Source organism: Protopterus annectens, chromosome 3.part1 (assembly GCF_019279795.1).
Source record: "Protopterus annectens isolate FY-2018-M chromosome 3.part1, PAN1.0, whole genome shotgun sequence".
Classification (NCBI taxonomy): domain Eukaryota; kingdom Metazoa; phylum Chordata; order Ceratodontiformes; family Protopteridae; genus Protopterus; species Protopterus annectens.
The window spans coordinates 1,700,144,122-1,700,166,173 of record NC_056732.1 but is presented as its reverse complement, the minus strand read 5'-3'; the positions used below and the strand labels follow the sequence as shown (position 1 = coordinate 1,700,166,173).

Here is a 22,052-nt window from a genome sequence, read left to right as displayed (position 1 = left end):
ACTGACAATTTAAGGCCCTCATGGCTAGGGTGGCCGAGGTATACACCTTTTTTCCCCACCTTTCTAAGGATCTAGACTCTCTTTCGGAAGGTAGTGGATTCTTAGCAGTAGAGGCCTTCATTCCCTTGGGGCCTTGAGAAATGATTTCAGGGTCAGCATTATGGCTTTTGTACAGAAATTGATGAGAGTTAGGAACTCTGTAGTACCTATCAGGCTTGACTGGGGCAGGAGGCAGGGAATCCGGATTAAGGCAAGCCACCGAATAAACATCATCCAGTACGTCCAAGACAGGAGGAATAGCCAGAGGTCTGTGTTGAGGTAACAAAAGAAATTCCCTAAGTCTTTTCTTGGAATCAGAAAAGTCTTGGCCTTCCCAATAGAAGTGTTCCCTCAAGGTGTGCAAGGTTTCCCCAAAAGAAAAATCCTCAGGAGGAGATACAGAGGGAATGGACTGCTCCGCATCAGAATCTTCAAAAGGGGAGAAAGAGTGTTCCTCTACATCAGAATGATCTGAAAAAATGGAGCCCTGATCTGAAGAGGGAGAATCTTCCTCCAATCTGGGTCTCTTGTCTGGGGGGGGGGGGGGGTTGGGAACCCCTGATAAGAGTAATTAAATCCTCAGCCATTTTAAGCATCTGCTTCTTAGGCATGGGGCCTGGAGATGGGCCCTGTGCAACAGGCCTCTTGGGATGCCTGGCTGATTTGGACTTAGTAAAGGCCTTAATTGAAAAGGAAGATGAGGGTCTAAAGACACCATGGGTGGAAGTGGACCTGTCCACATTAGGAGGCTCAACGCTCACAGTGGCTTCTGTGGTTGTAGTCTGGGTATGGGCCAAGGTACCTGCGGTCTCGGTTACAGAAGACCCCGCCAAAGAAGTGTCGTCGGTAGTCAGGGACTGCATAGGCGTCTCGCTGAGAACCGGACCACGTGTAGCCGGTTTTTGGTGTGGTGTCGGTGGGGACCGCGGACCTCGCATGTCGGTCTTTGTCCTTGCGTTTTTTGGACAAAACGCTAGTCGGAGTCTCTGACGACATTTTATAATCAAAGGCTTTACCAAAAAAGTGCTGGGCGAACTCCGCCCAACGCTTAATAGTGCGCTTATTGAATGTAGCGCAAAAGCGACAGCCCGAGACGTCGTGGTCTGGGCCTAAACAAGGTATGCAGAGGGAATGGAAATCCTTATGCGGTATTTGCTTCCCACAAGAAATACAATTGTTAACTTTTTCTGACATCGGTCTGAGGCAAGAAAAATTTCCCCAACAGGGTACTTAGCTTTAATGAAGACTTCAGTTTCCAATTTTTCGTAAATTCAGGAGCTGGCCGACCGGCACTTGCGAACTGCTTCTGCTTCGGGCACCACGCGGCAAAAAAGACTGAAGAATATGGCGTTGGCTGTGTCTTATATACCCCTGTCGCACTGACGTCAGGGAAGAAAGCGACGACAACCGACGCCGGACCAAGACTTTGGAATTCGGCCGACCGAGGACCCGCCTGACGGCAGAGAACCCATCTGTGATTACTGCAGCTGTATGCACGATGAACATCTGTAGTGAGAGTAACTGCCCCTGGCAAAAAGCTAGAGCAGTGGAAGGGATAGCAAAAGACCCATCCTCTGGTTGGCTCATGACCAAAACCTTAGAACCCAAGAATAATGTGAGAACCAAGAAAGATGTACAGTGAATCAGGGCAGATAAATGCAATCCTAAGATGCAAGTAGGTAAGAAAGAACATTAAAACTGCTTAAAAGCTCTACTTCACAGAGACAGAGTTGACTTGATCATGTCAAATGGCCTAAACTGTGCTAAGGCTGGGAAGGGGGAGACTATCCCATAACATCTGGCATAAAAGAAGACATATAATCGTGTTGTCTCTGAGAACATACATAGTGTAACTGTTATCAACCAACTACTCTAATATCGGAGATGTAAGGTAAGATCCAAGTCTATGTTACCAACATATACAAATTCACACTCAATGTAACAGCAGTGTGAAACTGGATGTAGGACAAGATATGTGTCAACCACGTTTGAACTTTAACACAATTTAACATTCATAACTTTTAATCTTTGAGATGTGTAATCATCCACAAATTCAGACCTGTTAGTTTGCTTAGTCAATAACATCCAAGTCGTAAAGCAAGACAGTAGCCTGTGTGCTCCAGGGCTATGCACAAAACACTTGAAACTCAATCACCCCAAATATCAGGGGTGTAGGACAAATCATTAGTCTTTTGAGTCTGAGGTTATACAGAAATGCAACATCATGAATTGTCTGAAACGAGGCACAAGATACGTCTGCAGCCAGAGGTATAGCAAGGTAAATCTTATTGATTGATCTCCTTGATCTCTTTCAAGGACATGCAATACTCAACACTCAGAAATCAATTTCCCAAGACATCTGAGGTTTACCAACAGATACAAATCATACTACAATCAGTGACCAATTACCCATTGTAAGGTCTAAACTGGAGGATAAGATATGACCCTACAGCTGAAAGTACACACAACTTAGCTCTGGTAAGTAAATCTATAATATAAAAAACTTGCACAAAATAACGAGGCTGCTGCTAGAAAGGCTATAAAAGAAAACAGCAAAATATTAACACTGAAGACAATGGGTAAATTCCACGTCATGGACAAAAGAGTTGACATGGCTAGAAGAGTCTCAGTGTCTAGGGACATGACCCTGGGGGAATAACATCAGCATTGAGTCCTCAGTAAAGACCCATAAACAGCACCAAAGAATGGCTTACCCTAAAAGGGGATCCAGTCCCACAACTGACCTACTCAGAGCACTGCAGGGGGTCTGTCATGAAAGAAAAGGCTGACCAGAAACATCTTGATGCTGATAAGATGGCTCTGAAGAACAGTCAAGAGGCAGGACTGCTCAGTGCTAAATTGGTCTTGAGAAACACAAGGGCTTCAGGGAATGGAAAAGACCATATTGACTTTAGGATCAGAGAGAAATTCGACCCTAAGAGGCAAATGAAACCTCAAGGATAGATATTGAAGATGCTGACACTTCAGCCAACAAAAAAAAAATTAGCCCTAAAACCCTGCATCAGAACTCTAAACAAGGCCTTAGTGAGAAAAGAAAGTTAGGTTTACAAGACCCTGCATCAAGCCCTCTTAACATGGTCCTAGCAATGTGGAAAGGCCCCAGATAGTACTGCATCAGAACCATGAAAAAAGGTTCTAACAGAGTCAATAGTAAGAACTGCTTCCTCTGAACATTCAGATGACTTGTCTGTCCTTTGTAATATACCATTATCCACCATCTGCTCTGACACACAGCTACACAAGTGGCAGTGCTATAACAGACTAAAAACTCTCCAAAGAACTGCAATAAGAAAGATGTCAACCCTAGAGGCATGAACTTATGTACCTCTTCTGCAGTGAGATCTAGAGCAGCTATTATACTTAAGCAGATGACAGACTGCAGCACTGATCCGTGCCCTGATATGCTCATTGTGCATTTTATTTGTCTTTTCTTTGACCACTTTTGGACTCCATATAACCTTATCCAAGCCTACAGTTAGTAAAGGATCTAATTTCATGTCTTCAGTTGCAGTTGAGCAACAATGCCAGTAGTGCTGTTTATTATACAATCCTGCTCTATATACCAGTTTTTAACTACTCAAACGTTCCCTCAGGTTTGAACAGCACATTATTTATACACTATCAATCACAGACACAGCTGGCTTTAATAGAATAGAAAAAGTACAGTTCTTCTAATGGCATCCCAACCAGCTGGCCAGATACAATCAGATATACCCTCCTCCCTCCTACTCCAGCTCTTTAACGAAAGACAAAAAAAGTCTGGTCGCTGGAACACGAGCCAACCAGGTCTTGTTTCTCTGTTCCACCCCCATCCTCTATAGATGAGGGGTAATTATAAAAAAAAAAAAAAAAAAAAAAAAAAAAAAAAGGGTCTGTGATCAGGTACCTGGGGCTCCTAAAATGCAGGAACCAATCGGGTACTGTTTCTGTGCCCTGCCCCCGACCCATCTTCCTCACATTCTAGTTTTAAAAATAAAAACAGCAAGCAATTCTTTTTTCTTTTAAACTGTAAAAAAATGCACATTTTACACCCTACACAGAGTGCTACAGCGCTCAGGTTTTAATTAAAAAATAAAACGTTTATACACCACGCTGCAAGCTACATTGTTCAGGTGGTTTAAAAAAAAAAAAAAGAAAAAGAAAAATCTTTTTTGTTTAATTGTTTTAAATTCTAGCAAACTGGTGATAGTTGCTACAGTTTAGACCATACAGGGAGCACTGCAGCACTCAGGTTTGACCACAAATGCACAAGGTTTTAAAAAGCAGGTATACACAAAGAGACATGAGAATAGCTCGGATGGCCCATCACACCCTCTAACACATTTCTCCCAGGGCAGTTGCTCTTTGTCCCACCCTATCGGCTCTACTGCTACCAATTCACCAAGATGTGTCTGCTTAGATTTTGCTTGCAGATAGCTGTTAGTTTACCTCTACAGAGCACCGCAATGAATACTGCTTCCTGAAGGACTTGTCAGTGCCTACTCACCACCAATCCCTGTAGAATTCTCGGTCACCAAAGCGCATGAGCTCAGCAACGAAGTTCATACAGGAGTGGAAGTACCAGTAGAAAAAGATCAGCCATATGAGATGATTTGGAACCTAAACACAATAAATTTTAAAACACTAGTGATCAGCTTTAAAACAATGATGAACATTTCTGGTACCACAAAGTTTACAGGTTTAAACAAATCTCTCAAGCTGGAATCAGTTACCCAAACTACTAAAGCATTTACTCATAAATAATATGTGCACTGCCTGCACAATCACAGATGATGTGTGTTAATTCAGTATCCAAAAGTTGTACTTCTGCATATTAATATAGCATTACCCTCTTTCTGATGACTGCAATATCACTGTTTTGTTTTGGGATTTAATATCAGAGACATTACTCAGACAACATGATGCTACAAGAAACTAAATCAGCAGCTGTATATAAAATGGGACTTACTGTGAAGTATTATGTCTGAAATACACCACAACCAGCAGATACACAATCATTACTGCTGGAGAGGTCTCTGCCGTGGCTACTAGGACTTTTTCCTTCTACATTCTCAAACTCAGCCACATTTTTTATCCATATCATAGAAGGCCCAGCATGTCTCACTATCACTCACCATGCTACGTATGTGTACCCATTCCCAGAAGCTCACTTTGGTCAGCATCCACTGAGTGATGATAATCTGCAAGGCAAGAATCACAATACTTTTTATTTATGTTACTTTATTGACAGGGCAAGTGAACTGGTCTGTTTATGATACTTTTCAGCCACAAACCAGGACACAATGGCAAGGGTAAATGGAATACAAACCAATAATTTAGAGTATCCAATCAACTACAAAGCTTTTAGGAGAGGTGAATAAGCACTTGAATAATGCCTATAAAGATATGGGGAAAATGTGCAAATTCCACACAAACAGTGACTTGATGCCAAAATTGACCCCCAGATCAAACATCTTGATGCAGAAAACAACCACTGAGCCACCCACAGCAGCATACAAGGACATAAAAATACATGTGTCTGCAACATATTTGTAAACTCAAACAATAACTACCTGAAGTAGGAAAATCTCAACAAGGGAAATGGTGGGAAGGTAATAAGCAGACACTATAGACATCTCCATAACAGCTAAACTGATGCAAGTACATATCTACCAAACCCGAAACTGGAAAACCTTCCTTTTGGTTTAATACTGAATTGAATTCTCATCTTCTTTCGGCTATTCCCATCAGGGGTCGCCACAGTGGATCATCTGTTTCCATTTCTTCCTGTCCTCTGCATCTTGCTCTGCCACACCAACCACCTGCATGTCCTCTCTCACCACATCCATAAACCTTATCTTAGGCCTTCCACTTTTCCTGTTACCTGGTAGCTTCATCCTTAGCATCTTTTTCCCAATATACTCAGCATCCCTCCTCAGCACATGTCCAAACCAACGTAATCTTGCCTCTCTGGCTTTGTCTCCAAACCTTTCAACCTGGGCTGACCCTCTAATATACTTTCCTAATCCTGTCCACCCTCGTCACATCCAGTGCAAATCTTAACATCTTTACTTCTGCCACATCCAGCTCCAACTCCTGCTTTTTTGTCAATGCCACTGTCTCCAACCCATATAACATACCTTATCTCACTACCCTCTTGTAGACCCTTCCCCTTTCACTCTTACTAGTACTTGTCTGTCACAAATCACTCCTGACACTCTTCTCCACCCACTCCATCCTGCCTGTAACTCTCTTCTTCACCTCTCTTCCACACTCACCATTACTCTGAACTACTGATCCCAACTATTTAAACTCATCCACCTTCGCCACCTCTGCTCCTTGTATCCTCACCATTCCTCTATCCTCCCTCTCATTCACACACATGTATTCTGTCTTAGTCCTGCTGACCTTCATTCCTCTTCTCTCAAAAGCATATCTCCATCTCTCCAGGGTCTCCTCTACCTGTTCCTTACTTTCACTACAGATAACGATGTCATCTGCAAACATCATAGTCTGATCTCTTCTGTCAACCTGTCCATCACCTTGCAAATAAAGGGTTCAGAGCTGATCCTTGATGTAATCCCACCTCCACCTTAAACGCATCTGTCACTCCCACTGCAGCCCTCACCGTTGTCACACTACCCTCGTACATATCCTGTACCACTCTTACATACTTCTGACACTCCCGACTTCCTCACACAATACCACAGCTCCTCTTCTAGGCACCCTGTCATATGCTTTCTCTAAAAGTTTACAAAAACACAATGCAACTCCTTCTGACCTTCTCTGTACTTCTCCATCAACACTCTCAGAGCAAACATCGTATCTGCAGTGCTCTTTCCCAGCATGAAACCATACTGCTGATCACTAATCATCACGTCCCTTCTTAACCTAGCTTCCACTACTCTTTCCCATAACTTCATGCTGTGACTGATCAATTTAATCCCTCTGTAGTTACTGCAGCTCTGCACATCACCCTTATTCTTAAAAATCGGTACCAAAAATACTTTCTCCATGCCTCAGGCATCCTCTCACTTTCCAAGATTTCATTAAACAATCTGGTTAAAAACTCCACTGCCATTTCACCTAAACACCTCCATGATTCCACAGGTATGTCATCTGGACCAACAGCCTTTCCGTTCTTCATCCTCTTCATAGCTATCCTTACTTCCTCCTTGCTAATCCATTGTACTTCATGATTCACTATCCCCACACCATCCAAACTTCTCTCCCTCTCACTCTCTTCATTCATCAACCCCTCAAAGTACTCTTTCTATTTCCTTAACACACTCTCAGTAGGTTTCCCTCATTATCCTTAATTACCTTTACCTGCTGCACATCTTTTCTAGCTCGGTCCCTCTGTCTAGCCAATCTGTACAGGTCCTTTTCTCCCTCCTTAGTGTCCAACCTTTCATACAACTCTTCATACGCCTTATCCTTACCCTTCGCCACCTCTCTCTTTGCCATTCACCTCATCTCCTTATACTCTTGTCTACTTTCTTCATGGCTCTGACAATCCCACTTCTTTGCCAACCTCTTTCTCTGTATCCTCTCCCATACTTCCTCATTCCACAACCATGTCTCCTTATCGTCCTTCCTCTGTCCAGATGCCATACCCTGCACCTTTCTAGCCATCTCCCTTACTAGCTCTGCTGTAGTTACCCAGCTATTTGGCAACTTCACTGCCACCCAGTGCCTGTCTTAACTCATCCCTGAACTCCATCTCACAATTACCCTTTTTCAATTTCCACCATTTGATCCTTGGTGCTGCCCTCACACTCCTCCTCCTTTTCTTGATCACCGTCATCCTATGCTGCCTAACTACACTTTCCCCAGTCACCACTTTACAGTCTCCAATCGCCTTCAAACTGGCCCACCTACATAAGATATAATCCACCTGTGCGCATCTTCCTCCACTCTTGTATGTCACCCTATGCTCCTCCCTCTTGTTAAAATACGTATTCACCACAGCCATGTCCAAAATTTTCGCAAAATCCACTACCATCTGACTTTCTGCATTCCTTTTTTTAACACCATACCTACCCATCACTTTCTCATCCCCTCTGTTCCCTTCACCAACATGCCCATTGAAATATTCTCCAATCACCACTCTCTCACCCTTGGGTACAGTCATCACCACTTCATCCAACTCACTCCAAAATGTTTCTTTCTCATCCATCGCACACCCAACTTGTGGAGCATATGCACTAAACATTCATCACTCCATCAATTTCCAGCTTCATAAACATCACTCTATCCGATGCTCTTTTCACCTCCAAAACACTCTTAGCATACTGTTCCTTCAGGATAACTCCTACAACATTTCTCCTCCCATCCACACCATGATAAAACAATTTGAACCCACCTCCGATACACCTAGCCTTACTCCCGTTCCATCTGGTCTCTTGCACACGCAATATACCAACCTTCCTTCTGTCCATCATATTGACTGAACTGAATTCTAAGCAGTTAAATTAAACCTCCATTATTAATACTCACTTTATGTAACTCCGCATTATGAGGACCAGAAGTCAATCCTGGAAATCTACAAGTGCGAAATAGAAAACTATTCTGGAAGACACCACAGTCATTTTCAAGAGACACACATATGCACCCCCCCCCCACACACCACACACACACACACTGCCTATTTTTCTACCAGCATACGTTAAGGATGTGGGGAACAAAACAGTGGCTTCAGAAAAATCCCACACAGACACAGACACCACCAACTAGAAACTGAATTGCAAATTAAAGTGCTGTGAAATCCTGACAAAGCCAGAAGTTCAGCAAGTTGCATCACAATGAAGTACTAAATGCTACTAATCTCCCAGAATCATGGTTAAAGCAATAATGTGCACAAGTGTTAAGCAATGGGCTACTGATTGTGGCAAAAATTACCTCAGCAGAGGCATTCGAGCAAGTAAACAATGGAAACAGCCATGGCACTAGCAGACAAGCCTTTGACATCAGCATTTTCCAGTGGGATGCTCTTCAGCCACTGGCAATATATAACTCAGCTGGCATCTGCTTGGAAAAGCTTTGCTTGGCAACTCTGAGCTGCGTCTTCCCAGGAAATAGTTATTTTGTCCTCCTGATCCCATCAACTCATCCACCCTTTTCAGGTAAAATTCATATGCAGGATATGAAGAGCTCTCTTTCCACATGATTTTACCACAGAAAAAAAGGGAGGTAGAACAAACTAATTTAATGACAATTCTTGTACCATTTTCAGCATGAAACAGGGTTAGTCTAAATGAAACCTGCAATAATTTTGAAAGACCAAATACAGTTTGCTACAAATAAGTTGGGCATGAAGCTCTGAAACTCCATGAGCAGAGACAACAGCCCCCAAGAAACCTATCTTCCAAAAGACAAATCTCCCTCACATTAAACCACCAGTCACTTGAAGATGTCTGACAAGCTTACGAAGCACGAAATTCGAGTCACAAGGAGATGGGTTTTTCAAAGGGGAACAGCTCAAGGGAGCACTTACACTACTTGCTAGCAGAATAAAGCAGCATTAAAGCAATGTTCCTCCTGCTCTGTGAAGTACTGCTGACAGAACTTGATTAGTGCATTTAAATTCATATGTGGCACTGAACTCCTACACTTGACAGCACAGTTTCTGTAGGTGAGATGTCCTAAAACATGCTTAAAAGAGAGTAAAAATATTTTAGTATGCCTAAAAAGTGATGTTTTAAACTTTTTAGTTCTTTTACAAACTACTCTACGTAAAGCTGAGTCAGCTTTCAGCACTGCAAGTGTTTTGCACTTCATTACCTGCAGGCAGGTGGGTAATGGGGGCGGGGGCACAGTTTTGTCCCTCCTGAAGGTCATAAGCAGAATTGTCAAATATATGCACCTTAAATATAAAATATAAGAGACTTAAATCATATAGGGATCTGAGACGAGTCAGAACAACCATAAATCTGATGAGTGGAAATTTTCCGGTAGCTTCAATAATATCCAACACCCCTTTCTGAAGGTCTAAAACCAAAAACTATGTCTAAAGACAGAGGCTATATACTATATCAGGAATAGCTCTAATATTCTAAAGCCTAACTGCTGGAAGTTGCATATCAAGCAGTAGAAAGAAACTAGTAATTCATCCAGTGTTTGGGTTGTTTACAAAGCACTCTTGACAAAAACCTAGACATTACATCACATCATATTTGGCTTGTGAGAAGCTAGGAACAGCAAAACAAATTCACAGTGTTTAGAAAAAGAGTGAAGGATTAAGCAGCATTCACACACTTGTACAGGAACAAATAAAAACTGAATAGGTAACTCGCACTACTGAACTACTAGTGATAAGCCGAAATTTAATTACCATGCAAAAGATACAATAAAAACAAACAACAACAAAAAAGCACCCTCTACTAGATAAAACCTTACATAACAGACAATGCTAGAAAATACGCTGCTTCAACTTTCTTCCCTCCAACCCTCATCTTATGCAGCCTCTCCTCTAGTTAATATTAAGGCAACCAAGACCAATCTCCTTCAACAATGTTATAACAAAGCCAAATCTGATGCTAACGTGACTTGTAAATCTCACCACTGTGTGGCACTAAAGTGGTTACATTGGCTAGAACCACCTCATTCCTTAACTCTCTCAACTACTTACATTAAGTTATTCACAAATGTGAAAAATGCCCTAGCTTAACTCGCATTTTTCAACGCTACTCACCAAAAATGAAAGTTGTGTACTTACCATAAACAATAGATCCATGATGTCAGTCTCCCTCTAGTTCAACCTGTGGGTTATCTGACCCAGCTTCGATCAGTACCAGCCAGTTCCTACAGACTTTGAACTCACAAGGCTCTGCCTCCCTTACCCATAACCCCCTGCTCCTCATCCTACTCATCGGATTGAGTCTGGCCATATAAGCCACCTCCAACTTACAATAAACTTTCCTAACCAAGGAGAATGCACGACTCCATGGATAAGCAACAGATGACCTCCACTGTACGGCCACCTCAGATAGGGAGGACTGCCATTACAAGTCAAGCTGGAGGCAGGCAGGGGGGAGGCTAAACCAGACAGAGACATCCAACACGGATCTATCATTATAAGTACATAACTTTCATATCCAATGCTGTCTGCTCCATCTAGGCAGTCCCCAGCCATGACAAAATCCAGGAACTAAAAGGATATTCCACAACATAGTACAGCCACAAGAAGCCCTGGATTGAGATTGAATAGCCAGCTTATAATGTGACACAAACGTGTGGTGATCCATCCAAGTTGTAGCTACACAAATTTCATCCACTGATACTCTAGAAAAGAAAGCTGTAGACGTAGCCATAACCCTGGTAGAATGAATGCAAGGTTTGTGCAGAAGGCTCTTACCTTTCAAAGAATATGCAAACAAAATGCAATCCAACAGCCACTTGGATATCAAGTCACTTTAGACAGAGGTGAGCCCAGCCTGGGTTTTGAAAGGATAACTGACCAGATTTTCTAAAGGTCTTGGTATGGTCCAAATAAAATATCAGTTGCCTATGCATGTCCAAACAATGCAAAATGTATTCACCTTTGCTGAAGAAATTTAGGAAAACACCAGGGAGAGAGACCCTTGTCTTTGTGGAAAACCAAAAAATGGAGAAAAATCAAGAAGTTTCATCTTTGAAACCTTCCTCACTGAAGTAACAGCCACCAAAAACATGGTCTTCCAAGACAAGAGCTTCAAATCAGAAGTAGCTGAAGATTCAAATGGAGGGCCTGCAAGGACCTGCAAAACAAATGGCAAATCCCAAGGAGGAACAGAATCCCAAACTGGGAGAAGCAGCAGAAAGTACCTTTGAGAAATGCCTTGATAATCTTGAGGGAGGCCAGAGGAACATTGCTCCCAACAACATGGAAATTAGAGATGGTTGTTAACTGCACCTTAATGGTTGAAAAAAGAAATTATGTATTCACCATAACATTCCATCTGAGTAGTTATACTTCATTTTCTGCAACCTGTAGGTATTCGGATCCATATCGGATCCGAGCCGGCAACATTTTTCAAGCATCTGCTCCAAGCTCCTCCCCTTACCCATAATCCCTCACATCTCCTACCCTCCCTCAGATCGAGTTTGCCACTATACAAACTATTAGCAACTCAATAACACTAACCTAGAACAGGTTCGGGGGAAGGAGGGTGGAACGATTGCAGAAAATGAAGTATAACTACTCAGATGGAACATTATGGTGAGTACATAACTTCTTTATCTGAAGTAGCTAACTTAATTTATCTGCAAACCTGTGAGACAGAGTCCCTAGCTACCAAAACTCCTGGGAGGCCCTCAATGAAGGATATTCCTGAGCACCGCAGAGCCAAAGAATGCCCTCCCGATAGAGATCAAATCCAATTTATAATGAGAAATAAATGTATGTGACCTTGCCCAGGTCACTGCTGCACAGATATCATCCAGAAAAACCCTAGACCAAAAGGCAGCAGAAGTTGCCATAGATCTGGTAGAATGAGCTTTAATAGGACCAGGTGGGGACAGACCTTTATCCTTATAGACTTGCAGTATACATTGTGTAATCTATCTAGCTAAGGAGACCTTGGAAATGGCCTTGCCCAAAAAGGGTCTGGAAAAGGACACAAATAACTGGTCAGACTTATGAAATTGTTTAGTCCTGTGTAAATAGAAATGAAGCTGTCTATGAACATCTAGCAAATGCAGCTTATATTCACCCTTGTTCTGGAAATTTGGAAAGAACACAGGCAGATTAATCATCTGGTTAATATTTGATTCAGAAGCAACTTTTGATAAGAAAGAAGGGTTCATGCAGAGCGAAACCCTGTCTTTATGAAAGATCAAGTACAGGGGCATGGCAGACAAAGCTTGGATCTCAGAAACCCTTATGGCTGAAGTAATGGCCACTAGAAAAGCTGTCTTCCAGGACAGAAATTTCAAATCTACTGATGCTGCTGTTTGAATGGGGGAGCCACCAACACCTGTAGAACTAGGGTAAGGTCCCAAGGAGGGACGGAATCCTTAACCAGGGGACGTAAACGAAAAGTACCCTTCAGAAAAGCTTTACACAATCTCAAAGAGGCCAGAGCATTCAGATTTTCGCCAACATGAAAATTAGATATGGCTGCCAGTTGTACTTTTACCGTAGAGGAACTAGCCCCTTGTTGGAAAATATATGACAAAAATTCCAACACTGCAGGAACCGGGGCTGTAAATGGATCCAAGTTCCTCTGAGAAGCCTAAATAGAGAAGCATTTCCATTTGCTGTGATAAACCTTCCTAGTGGAAGCTTTGTGGGATGCCACCAAAATATTCTTTACTGACGATGACAGACCGGGAGTCCTAGCAATCAAGGGAACTGCAGCAACCAAGCTGTCAGCTAGAGGCTGCCCAGATCAGGCAGACTGATGCCTGAGGGATGAGAGATGAGATCCGGGCAGGGATCTAGAATCCGTGGAGGAGTTAGAGCATGAGACCAGAGGAAGGGGAACCACACCTGACGAGGCCAGAACGGGACAATGAGGATCACTCTGCACCCCAGTCGGCAAGCTTTCTGAAGAAACTTCGGAATGAGAGGTAACGAGGGATAAGCATACACTAACCCAGGAGGCCAAGCATGGATGAGAGCATCTCTGGGGGATTCCCCTGGTGCGGGGATTAGAGCGAAGAACTTGCTGCACTTTGCGTTAGAAGGAGATGCGAAGAGATCGCAGCAAGGGTGACCCCACGCAAGGAAGATCTCCTCCGCTATTGACTGTTTCAGAGACCACTCGTATGGCATTAGAATAGCCTGACTCCGTCTGTCCACTACAATGTTGGAGCATCTCGGGATGTGCATTGCAATCAGAAACCGATTGGGGGAGATCACCCACTCCCAAGGCCTCGCGGCAAGATCTGGTTCCTCCTTGTTTGTTGATGTACCAGACAGACATGTTGTCTGACTGAACTGCAATCGTCCCCCGGTGAAGAACAGCATGGAAGGCTTGCAATGCTAAAAGCACTGCCCTCATCTCCAGAACATTGATATGCAATCTGGTCTCTGTCTGGGACCATGTGCATTGGACCATCCTCCCCAAAAAGTGCCCCCACCACCCGAGCTGGGAGGTGGCCGTTGTCACTGTGGCTTGGGCTGGGGGTGTTATGAAGGGGCGACCTGCCAAGATTTCCGGAGATTGGAGCCACCAGAGAAGAGAAATCTTGTAGGCTCTGCTGATTCATATTGGATAGTCCATAGGGAAGTCTAACCAAGACCACTGAACTGCCAGGGTCCACTGAAGCACCCCCATGTGAAGGCGCGCACAGGAAAGGATTGAAATTGCTGCGGCCATGGAGCCTTGGGCTCGGAGAACATCGCTCGTCGCTGGCATCCTGGGGCCGAGGATCACTGACACATGAGCCCATAGGTTCTGAACCTTGTTCCGAGTGAGAAAAACTTGCAATAGTAGTGTGTCCAGCCGTGCCCCTATAAATTCCAAGGTCTGTGTCGGGTTCAAGCGGGACTTGGGAATGTTGATGGTAATCCCTAGATGACTGCCAGATGCAGGAAGGAGTCTCTGGCCCTGCAAAGTAAACGCTTGGTGGCAGCAGCAAGGAGCCAATCGTCTAGGTAAAGAAAAGTACAGTTTTGTACCTACCATAAATGTAGATGTCCGAAAGACATGCAACTGCAGTCATAACATGTGGGTTGTCCTGCCTCAGGCAGCCCTCGGTCGGCCGGATTCCAAAGTCTGGGTCCGACGTCGGCTGATGTCGCATTTCTCTCTGACGTCAGAGCGGCTGGAGTACATAAGCATCAGCCGACGCCATTTTCTTCAGTGTTTCTTGCTCCAGATGCCAGGTGCCCTCCAAGGAAGGCTGTAATCAAATTGTAAGACAAAAACAGAATTCCAAACAAATACATCAGCAATAAACCAAATACACTATAACAGATATCCCCAGCTAAGAGTAAGAGGGACAGGAGTGGACCCTAGGCATAGAGGGGTATGGAGGGAGGGAAAACCCGACTGCAGTTGCATGTCTATCGGACATCTACATTTATGGTAGGTACAAAACTGTACTATGTCCTTCAAGAATGCAACTGCAGTCATAACATGTGGGTAGAATACCATAGCTTAGCTGGGGGAGGAGTTTTGCTCTAGGAAAGAAATGGTGTGGCAATCAAACCCTGCAGGACTGCCGAAGCAAAGCCTGCTCTGGATCTGGAATATAGAGGAAGATTGTAGTGTTTGGAGAATGTATGCACGGAGCTCCATGTAGCAGCTTCTAGAATGTCCTTGGTAGGCACCCCTCTTAAAAAGGCTGTAGAGGTGGCTGTAGCTCTGGTGGAATGTGGTCTGACATAGGCTGGAACAGTCTTTCCATGAAAGGAATAACAGAATCTGATGCAATGTCCAATCCATTTAGAAATAGTCTGTTTTGAAATTGCTTTTCCTTGGACTGCAGGCGTAAGCTACAAAAGTTGTTCAGACTTCCTACTGGCCTTGGTTCTGTCCAGGTAGTATCGAAGTTGTCTATGAATGTCCAAGGTATGCAAAAGTCTTTCCCCCTTATTCTCAGGATTGGGGAAGAAAGCAGGCAGATGAATGGCTTGATTTAGAGAAACCCTAGATACCACCTTTGGCATAAAAGTAGGGTTGGTCCTTAATGAAACCCTGTCTCTGTGGAAAATAATAAAGGGTGGTATTGCCATTAGGGCCTGTAGCTCCGAAACCCTTCTTGCTGAGGTAATTGCCAACAGGAAAGCTGTCTTCCATGAGAGAAATTGCAAGTCTACTGAAGCTGCTGGCTCAAAAGGAGGTAGAGTCAGTTTTTCTAAGACAATTTGAGGTCCCAGGCTGGCACTGGGGCCTTTCTTGGTGGCTTAATGTTCTTGATTCCCCTGAGGAATTGTCTTAGTAAGGGGTGAGAGAAAACAGGAGGATCAGTGTTGTATCTAGCCGAAATAGCAGATGCATGTATCTTTATTGAAGAATATGAGAGGCCGCTCTAACATATCTGCCAAATATTCCAAGATAAGAGGGATGTTCAGTAATGATGCATCATGTCCCTTGCTGGTATTCCAATTGCTGAATCTTTTCCACTTTGCTAAGTAAACCTTTCTGGTGGATGGTCTTCGAGCCTCTGTTAGTATCTGCTGAACTTCCTTGGAGAGAGATAAGCTGAAGTTATTTAAGGGATCTCCCAGGCTGTTAGCTGCAGTATCTGAAGGTTTGGATGCAGTGTTTCGAAATTGTGTTGAGTCAAAAGTAGAGGCCACTGAGGGAGGGCCCACCTCCTGGTGTGACATATGCTCCGTAGTAGTGGGTACCAGTGTTGCCTTGGCCAATCCGGAGCTATTTATGATTCCCTTGGGCTTCTCTGCTTTGATCTTTAGTAATACTGAGGTCATTAGTGGCAGAGGTGGGAATGCATAGATCGCTAGAGAGTTCCAGTTGAATGAAAGGGCATCTATTTTCCAAGCCTTTGGATGGTATGTCCTTGTGCAAAATTTTGGTAGAAGATGGTTGAGGTGAGAGGCAAATAGGTCCACTTCTGGCTTGCCCCATGTCGAAGTGAGTTGTCTGAAAACCTTCGGAGGTAACCTCCACTAGTGTGGATCTGTGAAATTCCTGCTTAGGCTGTCCGCCAACACATTGTCTTTTCCTGGAACAAACTGGGATTGTAACTGGATGTTTAGACTCAGTGATTTCTCCCAAAGCTGCATTGTCAGTCTGCAAAGGGGGTAAGAGTGGGTGCCCCCCTGCTTGTTTATGTACCACATCACAGTGGTGTTGTCTGTCCGTATCATTAAATGGCCTTGCTGGAGTTGGTGTTGAAAAGCCTCGATGGCATGCATTACTGCCAGCATTTCCTTTTGGTTTATATGCAGATGTGTTTCCTTTGGGGACCATTGTCCTTGTATACACCTGCCTTCCATGTGCGCCCCCAATCCAAGGTCTGAGGCATCTGTAGTCATGGTCTGTGTTATCTGTGGTTTTTTGAATGACATACCTGTGTTTTCCTGGCTCACCGAGGCCCACCATAGGAATTCCTTTTGTAGGCATGGAATGAGTGGAATGATCATCTCCAAGTTGTTGCTGTGTTGAGACCAAATGCTTTTTAGGTACCATTGAAGCTTTCTCATGTGTAGTTTTGCTAATGGAACCAGTAGAATGCAGGATGCCATGTAACCCAGGGCCTGTAGGAATCTCCTTGCAGTCATCTGGGTGAGTTTTGCTAAACCTTTGAAGTAATGAGTTAACTTCTCTTGCTTGTCTTCTGTCAGGTAAGCCATCTGAGAGGCTGTGTCTAGTTTGGCTCCTAAGAAGATTATTTGCTGGGATGGCTGTAGTCTTGACTTTTGAAAGTTGACTGTGTATCCCAGAGCTTGAAATGTCGTATGACATAATCCAGGTTTTTTGTCAACATCAATTTGTCGCCTGCTTGTATGAGGCAGTCGTCCAGGTACGGGTAAATTTGTATACCCTGGAGCCTGCAATGAGCAATTACTGAAGCCAGGCATTTTGTAAATACTCTGGGCGCAGTAGATAAGCCAAATGGCAATGCTGAGAATTGATAATGCTCTGGCCCTGCAAGAAATCTGAGGTATCTTCTGCAGCTGTGTCTGATAGGGACATGCAGGTATGCCTCCTTGAGGTCCAGAGTAATCAGCCACGACTCCTTGCCCAGCATGGGAAGGAGTTGCTGTAGAGTCAGCATTTTGAACTTTGGTACTATGAGAAAGGTGTTTAATGCGGAAGTCCAGTATTGGTCTCCATTGAGATTCTTTTCTTGGAACAAGGAACAGTCTTGAGTAAAACCCCTGTTCTTGTTCTTGTTGTGGAACTCTTTCTATTGCTTTCATTCGAGTCAGCAGAGTGATTTGCTTGATAGCCTCTGCCCTTTAATGTTGTGGTAGGTTTGGCATGCCTTGTTTTCTTGGTAAGGTATGAAAATGAAACCTGTACCCTCGGTCTATAATGTCCAAAATCCATTTGTCCTTTGTCAGTCTGTGCCAGTTTTCTGCAAACAGAGATAATTTCCCAAGGGAGCTTCTAGTTGTTCCCTGGTAGGCGGTAGTAGAGGAAAGTCATTGAGTTTGTGGTTGTTGGGCAGGTGAAACCCCTGCGTCACTTCTTTGGTTTCCTGGCTGCCATTGTCGTCCCCTGTAAGGGCCTCTGTATTGGCCTCTTCCTCGGCCACGTCTGTTCTTACCCCTTTGAAACTTTTCTGGATTAGGAAAGGACCAGTTTTTTGAAGGCCAGTTCCTACTGAATCTGGGGGGTTGAACCTGGAGGAAATCTTTCACTGTCTGAACTGATTTTGCTTTTTCTTCGATGGTCTTTAACACATCCTTAGCATTTGCACCAAAAAGCTTGTTCTTTTCCAAAGGTGCATCCAGAAGTTTTGCTTTTACATGATCTGGTAGAGGTTGATCTTTTAACCAAGCATGTCTACGCATCACTGCCCTTGTCATAGATGCCCTACATGAAGCTTCCAGTGCATCATATCCACACTGCAGGAAGTGGTTGCTTACTTGCTGAGTGTTATGTACAGCTTCCTGCAAAGTCTTCCTGTCCAAAGGATCAGGAGAAGCTAAAGTTTTTTGTAAATCTTCTAAGAGATAATCCTGATATTGGAACATATGAAAAAGGCAATTTAAAGCTCTCATAGATAAGGTAGTGGATGTGTAGACCTTTTTACCCCATCTCTCTAATGACCTTGTTTCCCTGTTGGAGGGCAAAGGATTTTTTGAGGTGGAGGCTGAAACTCCTTTAGGCCCCTGTGAAATAGTTTCCAAATCAGCAGTATGGGCCCTGAATAAATGGGAATGAGTTTCTGGGACCCTGTAATACCTATCTGGCTTGGCTGGAGCAGGAGGAAGAGAATCAGGGGTAGCACTAGAGTCAGAATACAAATCATCCAGAACATCCAGTACAGGAGGAATAGCTAAGGGCCTGTGCTGAGGCTTCTTAAGGAACGTCCTAAGGCGCTTCCTAGAATCAGAATATTCCTGACCCTGCCACTTGAAATGTTCCCTCATGGTGTGCAGAACTTCCCCAAAAGAAATATCCTCAGGAGGGGAGGCCGAAGGTATGGAATCTTCTGCATCCGAGTCCTCATAGGTCTGGAAGAGCTCTTCCTGGCTATCAGAGTGGACAGAGCCCTCAGAGTCTTCATCTGAAGGAGTAGGGTCAGAGGGTTCAACCCAGGGCCTTTTATCAGGAGGAGGCTGGGATGCTCTCTCAGGATGGGCCTGTGAACCTCTAATCATGGAAATTAAATCAGCAGCCATGGACATAATTTGTGTCTCCGGAGTCGGCTGAGGTAAGGATTTGGAAGTAATATGCTTTGTTTTGCTGGCTGCCTTAGCCCTAGTGTAGGCCTTAATAGACATGGCCATAGGAGGCCTGGCAGCTCCACGTGCAGGAGTGACCTTGTGTACAGCAATGGTCTCGGGCATTTCCTCGGTTTCGGTATCCGGAGGAAAATCTATAACTGGCGTTGGAGTAATGTCTGGAATCGGAGTCGCCGGTAATGCGGTGTCTTTGGTTCGGAGCGGTGGAGAGACCGTCTCAGAGGGAATCGGAGCACTCGCGCTGGGTTTTGGCGTGGAGTCGGTGGTAGACGCGGGCTTAGGATGTCGGTCCCGGTCTTTTCGCTTTTTGGGAGTTTGCGATGTCGGAAGATCCGACGGCATGGTGTAAGCAAATTTATCGCCGAAAAAATCTTCAGCGAACTCCGCCCGGCGCCTGAGAGTGCGCTTGTTGAAGCGAGCACAGGCTACACAGGCCGAGACGTCGTGGTCTGGGCCCAGGCAAGGGAGGCAGTAAGAGTGGAAATCCTTATGAGGTATTTGTTTACCACAAAAGACAATTGTTAACTTTTTCAGTAATTTCTGACATCGGCTGAGGCAAGAAAAGGTCCCCAACGGGGTACTTAGCTTTTTTGATGACTTCGGTATCGTAGAATACAGGAGCTGACCGACCGGCACTTGCGAACCACTTCTGCTTCGGGCACCGTGCGGCAAGAAAGACTGGAGAAAATGGCGTCGGCTGATGCTTATGTACTCCAGCCGCTCTGACGTCAGAGAGAAATGCGACATCAGCCGACGTCGGACCCAGACTTTGGAATCCGGCCGACTGAGGGCTGCCTGAGGCAGGACAACCCACATGTTATGACTGCAGTTGCATTCTTGAAGGACATCACCTGAATTCCCTGAAGCCTCAGGTGAGCCGCTACGACTGCCATAACCTTGGTAAACACCTTGGGGGCTGTGGTGAGACAGAAGGGTATGGCTCTGAACTGGAAATGATTGGCACCCAGCCAGAAGCTAAGGAATCTCCTGGAGCTTCTTCAAATTTTGATATGGTAGTAAGCGCCCTGGAGGAGGTCTATCGAGCACATCCAGTCGCATTCTCGGATGTAAGGTAGAATGGACTGCAAGGTGACAATCTGGAATTTCTGCTTGGCTACAGTCAGGTTCAGGGTTGACAGGTCCAATATGAGGCCTGAGGTTCCCCCCCCCCCGTCTTTTTTGGCACTAAAAAGAACCTGGAGTAAATGCCTAATCGGGACTGATCTGGGGGGACCCTTTCGATGGCCCGATTGTGAAGCAGCTTTAAAATTTCGTGCGCTGTCATCTCCTTTTGAGAGGGTGGTCTAAGGGACAAGTTGTCCTGAGTGTCCTGGGAAAACTGAGATTTTCGGAACAACATCTTCTTTTGGCCTCTCTGGTTCCTAGAAAAGGATCTTTGAGGGCTAGAGAAGCGGACTGCGACGGCAGACAGAGTCTTCCCGTCCTTCTTGCTTTAGACCAGGGTGTCATGAACTGTCTTCCCAAACAGGGAGGAACCGTCAAAGGGAGCATTTGTGAATGACGCCTTGAAGGGGTCAGCGAATTGACAGAGTTTGAGCCAAGCGTGCTGCCTTATAGCTATGGCGGTCACAGCTGCCCTAGCCACTCCTTCTGTGGCATGGGAAAGAAGATGCATGGACTTGTTCTAAACAGATTTCACAGTCGGCATTTTCGCCGATAACAGCCGCCTGTCCTCTGGTGACAAAGATTTTGGGGGGCGACACAGCGAATTCCGTGACTAGGTCTGGCTGGAATTGAATGACATGTGCCAAATAATTCAGCACTCGTATAGAAAATGTCGCTGAAGAAAAGACTCGCTTCATAAACTGATCCACCATCCTAGGCTCTTTGTCTGGAGGGTGGACTGAAGAACTTTTCTGAGCCAGTTCTCTCTTGGTGGCAGCTGCAACCACCATAGCGTCCACCGGGGATCCCCTGTACCAGGCCTGTCGGTCTGTGGGAGGAGAAAGAATCCTGTCTGGGCATTTGGGTATTGGCTCTATGGTGTCAGGCTCCTTCCATGCTCGCGTGGTAATGAGATCCACTAACGGATCTGCAGGAGGGGACACCCAGGATGTAGATGGGCCTGTGCCAAAGGCCTCCAGGAATACTGACTCGTCCGTAGGGTGTTGTGGGGCTGACCAACCTCCACTCTGGTGGAGGATTTCCATGATGTCTCCAAAGGAGACATCCTTGGGAGGTGACCTGGGAGAACCCTCGCCTTCATCCAAATCAATATCTTCTGTGAGGGACTCAGGGGAGTCCATGTGCCTCCGCTTACACGAGTGCTTACGGGGAAGCCTCCTCAGCTGGACTCTCTGAAGTGGGCTCGTAAGTCACGGGGGGTTCCACAACTGGTTACACCTGGGGGTCTTCTAGCACGGGCTGTCCCTGAGACAAGTTGATGGGAGTCGTGACCAAATCCACGGCAGCCTGGGCAGAGTCCAAGACAATGGGCTGGGGTCTCAATCCTTGGGAGAGAACCCTCTCTACCACATCGAAGGCCAAAGGAGAGCGCACTTCCTTAGCAACCAACAAGGAAGAAGCTCTCCCTGGCTCCATCGTGAGGATCGGGGCCGAGGCCAAGGTAGCCAGGGTTCCGATGGAATGGCTCGGATCCAACAAAGTCAGTGCTGAAGACACCTCCATTCCGCTGGATCCGGCTCCCCGTTCCTGCCCCCGAGAGTTGCTCGGATCTGAA

General features: G+C 45.0%; 1 protein-coding gene across 1 annotated transcript in view; it reads right to left on the bottom strand.

Annotated features, from left to right (window-relative positions):
• Positions 1–22,052, bottom strand: part of DGAT1 (diacylglycerol O-acyltransferase 1) — a gene marked incomplete in the record, with an annotated part of 1,335,127 nt that overhangs the window by 417,971 nt on the left and 895,104 nt on the right. Inside the window, 1 exon segment of the mRNA XM_044067713.1 lies at positions 4,547–4,659. Coding sequence (XP_043923648.1) covers positions 4,547–4,659 — 113 coding nt within the window.